Source organism: Salvelinus alpinus, chromosome 23 (assembly GCF_045679555.1).
Source record: "Salvelinus alpinus chromosome 23, SLU_Salpinus.1, whole genome shotgun sequence".
NCBI classification, from domain to species: Eukaryota; Metazoa; Chordata; class Actinopteri; order Salmoniformes; family Salmonidae; genus Salvelinus; species Salvelinus alpinus.
This window is the reverse complement of record NC_092108.1, coordinates 9,048,519-9,053,685: the sequence shown is the minus strand read 5'-3', so window position 1 is coordinate 9,053,685 and position 5,167 is coordinate 9,048,519. Positions and strand designations below refer to the sequence as shown.

Sequence of the window (5,167 nt, the reverse complement as noted above, 5' to 3'; positions counted from 1 at the left end):
TTAGTGTTTTTTAAATCAATGTCATTGGTTATAAAATTGCAGTTTGTTGAATGTTGTTCAGATGTTTTGTGTGTTTTCAAGTTATTTTTAAGAGTAACATCATATGTTTTACATTATATTTTTTTTATCCAGTGTTTTGTTGCATTTTAAGTGAACTCATTATGTAAATCATTATAATGAAGTAATGACCAGTCAGTCATTATCACTGAGACTCTTTGTATAAAATAACAAATTAACACTATCACTTCTTATCGTTATCTACAAAACATTTTAATGTGACAGTGAAAAACATGATGCAAATCACAAAATATATAATACAATTGATTATATGAGAAAAACAAGGATGTATGACAAAAAAAAATATATTAGATAAGAATACTGTCTGATTGTTTAGTTTACACAGTAAAAACGTTCACAGTATAAGTAACCCTACAACTGACTATGTTTCATGTGGGTTGTGTCAAACTAAACTAAATCACAATACTCCAAATATAAAAACATGGAAATATTTTTTGAAGGCAAAGAATCCTTTGTCGTTGCGATGTCCTCTTTCTTTCTCAGAAGAAAGAAAACTTCCATGAATGAGTCTCAATTATATTAGTGATTGTACAACCTCATGTTGTTAAAGTAGCTCCCAAGACATTACCAGAGAGAACCCATTAAAAACTGTTATGTACATCTCATTATCGTTAATTTAATTTAGTCTCTTGTGTTGTTAAAAGTTTCATTCGCTTCAAGGTCCTTCTTCTGTTGAATACCGCTCCTTATCATAAGACACACAGATATTTATACAGTTGTCCTAGCAGTGAGTCTGATGAGGACTAGACTCCTCCCCGTCTGACAGGCTAGACTCCTCCCCATCTGACTGGCTAGACTCCTCCCCGTCTGACTGGCTAGACTCCTCCCCGTCTGACTGGCTCCTCCCGGTCTGACTTGCTAGACACCTTCCCCTCTACATGATTACACACACAGCAGAAGGCCTCAACAGAGGTAAGGTACCCTCGCTCCAGCGTCTCTTGACCTGGAAGTCTTTGTGACACGCAGTGCTGTACCCCACCGCCTCCACTGTCTTCCTCTTATGGATGCGGTGCAGCAGGATCCTATAGGTACCCGTCACAGGGCTCCTCAAGTCTGGGCAGGTGTTGTTCACCAGGTGGCTCTCTGTTATCCCCAGGTCCGCCAGAGCTGCCTTGACATCCAGCTCATCTGTACCCAGGACCCGGGAGGGCTCGACCAGGTGGGCTGGGGTCGGGCGGGAGGAGGGGTATGCGTGGGGGTAATCAATGCCCTTCAGCCAGGTGTAGGTCATGATATGAGCCACGGAGAGGCGGTCGGCGGGCACAGGTCTCAGGATGTCCTGGATGACCTGGTGGCAGGGGTCGGGCACGTAGGCTGGGATGGTGAAGGAGCCCTGAAGGATGCAGACCTTCAGCCGGCTGAGGTTGGCAGCGTTGAAGGGCAACATGGCAGTAGTCATGAAGTAGAGTAGTACACCAAGGGCCCAGACGTCAGCGGACTGGCCCACGTAGCCTTTGTCCTTGAAGAGCTCTGGGGCGACGTAGGGGGTGGAGCCGCAGAAGCTGGTGAGGACGTCATCTGGGCGCGAGGAGGTGCTGAAGCCGAAGTCGCCCACCTTGACGCAGTATGTGGTGGTGTAGAAAACGTTCTCTGCCTTCAGGTCCCGGTGGACTATGTTGTTATCATGCTGGAAGATGACAAGAAGAAAATAATTTAAACATAAAGCAAGATTTGTACACAGAGAGTGAGTGAGGCACGATAGGACCCTAAGGATACACGAATGTATCACACAACACTTATTTAAAATGTGGTCCTCCGTGTGCCATTGTTGTTTAGACAGACTTACAGCACTATGCTACTGTTGTAGTTAGTTTCAATGCAATACTTTATTGTTGCTAACTCACCATGTGTTTAACTGCAGCCAGAATTTGGGAAAATATGAGTTTGCTTTCCAGGTCTGAGAGTCTACCCCTGGTAGTAATGCGTGAGAACAGATCTCCTCCACTGGCGTACTCCATCACCAGGTACAGCCGCTTAAACGTCTCCACCACCTCGTACAGACGCACTATGTTGGGGTGGGACAGCCTCTCCATGCACCCTATCTCTGAGGCAAACAGCACGTGGGACCTCTTGTCCAGTTTGCCTTTATCCAGGATCTTAACTGCCACTCTCTCTGGGTGTTGGAATCCAAGATGGAGGAAGAGAGAGAAAGGGACAGGGAGAGAGTTAGAGACATGCTATCACGTTTAGAATTCACTAAAGCTATCCTCTCTCTCTTTATCTCTCTTCAGCTTGTCTTGCTATGGCTATTGTTCTCAATACTTTACTCAATACATAAGCTTGTGACTGAGTTTGAGACACGTGCAAGTGGCCGAAGACAATCCACAGGGATTAGTGAAAGTTTAATGAGATTATAGCCATCGGCTTTTTCTCACATGTTGGATTAGCCTAGTTTGTTCTCCTCCAGACTTAGTGTGGCGACACAGGCAAGGCAAAACATGCAACATTGGCAAGGCAACACTTGGCAAGGTGGCTGGCAAGCTGCAGGTCTACCAGCTAGAGAGTCTGGTAGAGTCCACATGAAAAAAAGGCTCTTGAGATCTAGACTGTGAAGGTAAAACGTGCTAGTGATGTAATCAAGCCATATTAACATGTCTTGTCCCCTCAGGGAAGTACATACACTGGTGGTCCATGAATTCAAACTTTATCACAGTCATGTTGATATGAAATATATCATGACTTGACATTATATATAGATGGGTAATTTTCCAAGGAAACTACAAGTGGTTCTTGTGTGATATGTATAATATGTATAATTGTTTTATTTATCCTTTATTTCACCCGTGAGCGCTGTATAGGTGGCAGTGGTGTAAAGTAGTTAAGTACAAATACTTTCAAGTACTACATAAGTAGATTTTTTGCATATCTGTACTTTACTATTTATATTTTTGACAACTTTTACTTTTACTTTATTACATTCCTAAAGAAAACAATGTACTTTTTACTCCATACATTTTCCCAGGCACCCAAAAGTACATGTTACATGTTGAATGCTTAGCAGGACAGGAACATGGTCTAATTCACACACTTATCATGAGAACATCCCTGGTCATGCCTACTGCCTCTGACCTGGCAGAATCACTAAACACACGTGCTTAATTTGTAAATTATGTGTTGGAGCATGCACCTGGCTATCTGTAAAATTTAATAAAAAAAAACAAGGAAATTATGCTGTCTGGTTTGCTTCACTTTTACTCAAGTATGACAATTTGGTACTTTTTCCACCACTGATAGGTGGTTCCATGTTCCAGACCTGTGTCTCACCTTTAGTCAGGTCATGAATGCCCAGTTTCACCTGGGAGAAGTTTCCACAGCCGATCTCCCCTCTCAGCTCGTAGAAGGCCACCCTCCGTCCGAACGTCAGGTCATTCATCACCCTCTCCGTGTGGGCCAGGTCATAGACAGCTTTGTCAAACACACTCTTCCTCGCCGGCTTCACCTCTTCAACGTCCTCCACCGCATCACCACGAGACCTCAGCTGGTTCTCCTTGTTCTCCTTGATGTTCTCCTCCTTCCCTCCCTCTTTCGGGTCTCCACATCGCTGAGCTATCGTCTGCTGCGCTTTGTTACCTGCAGCAGAGAAACACAGGAGGAGGAAGAGAACATAAACAACACTACATAGACCTCACAGTGTTTCAAAACAACTAAAGAACTGAAACACCTCCTAACCTCTGACACCAATGGCTTGTCGTGGTTCATCACATTTCTAACGTTATCAATGGTAAAGTGTCAATTGGGTAGCTTGCGTGTTTAGTGAGTCCGCCAGATTGGAGGCAAAAGGGATGACCAGTGATGTTCTCATGGGGATGTTCTCATGATAAGTGTATGAATTGCACCATTTTCCTGTCCTGCTAAGCATTCAAAATGTAACAAGTACTTTTGGGTGTCACAGAAAATGTATGGAGTAAAATGTATATTATTTTCTTTAGGAATGTAGTGAAGTAAAAGTAAAAGTTGTCAAAAATATAAATAGTAAAGTACAGATACCCCAAAATATGAGTTAGCCACTTGGAGAGTGATAGTCTATTAGCAACCTGTGATAATCAGAAAAATGTAACCTTTATTTAACTAGGGAAGTCAGTTAAGAACAAATTCTTATTTACAATGACGGCCTAAGCATAGAAATATGACATTACATCACCCTCTACAACCGCTGTGATTATTATTTGACCCTGCTGGTCATCTATGAACGTTTGAACATCTTGAAGAACAATCTGGCCTTCATGGCCATGTACTCTTATAATCTCCACCCGGCACAGCCAGAAGAGGACTGGCCACCCCTCAGAGCCTGGATCCTTTCTAGGTTTCTAACCTCCACCCGGTACAGCCAGAAGAGGACTGGCCACCCCTCAGAGCCTGGTTCCTCTCTAGGTTTCTAATCCCAGCTGGCACAGCCAGAAGAGGACAGGTCACCCCTCAGAGCCTGGTTCCTCTCTTGGTTTCTAATCTCCACCCGGCACAGCCAGAAGAGGACAGGTCACCCCTCAGAGCCTGGTTCCTCTCTAGGTTTCTTCCTAGGTTCCTGCCTTTCTAGGGAGTTTTTCCTAGCCACCGCGCTTCTACATCTGCATTGCTTGCTGTTTGGGGTTTTAGGCTGGGTATCTGTATAGCACTTTGTGACATCTGCTAATGTAAAAAGGGCTTTATAAATACATTTGATTGATTGCAATAAGAATAAATAAAAGCCACTATTACTCACAAAGGACCTTCTCTTTAGCCTCTGTCTTGTTGCTCCTCACGGCTTTGACGCTTTTCCTCTGCTTCTGAAACATGGCTGATGGTCTGGGTGTGCTGACAGTGTTCCTGGTAGTCCTTGGATAGTTCTCCAAGCTCTCAAAGAATGTAGTAATTGTCCTAGTAGTTGGGCTCAGTCAGTGCTGGTGTTTGAGGACTCGAGAAATCCACTTAACAAACAGGTAGAATGCAACAGGAACATGGATTCATCAAAAACGTGTATATTGCTGTTATTATCTCTGATGTTTGGGATAGATCTACTGTCCTTTGTGGAGTGTTGTGACAAATCACAACCTCTCCTACAGAGCACCTAGTTTCTCACTTTCTCTCTCTCTCTCTCTACCTGTTCCTCTCT

General features: G+C 43.7%; 1 protein-coding gene across 1 annotated transcript; it reads right to left on the bottom strand.

The window, feature by feature from the left end:
* Positions 1-313: 313 nt before the first annotated feature.
* On the bottom strand, positions 314-5,167 carry LOC139550156 (serine/threonine-protein kinase NIM1-like). The gene is made up of 4 exons (XM_071360836.1): positions 4,778-5,167; positions 3,343-3,648; positions 1,923-2,191; positions 314-1,705 (listed from the first exon to the last, which is right to left on the bottom strand). The coding sequence occupies exons 1-4, from the start codon at positions 4,848-4,850 to the stop codon at positions 953-955; spliced, it is 1,401 nt and encodes a 466-aa protein (XP_071216937.1). The 5' UTR covers positions 4,851-5,167; the 3' UTR covers positions 314-952.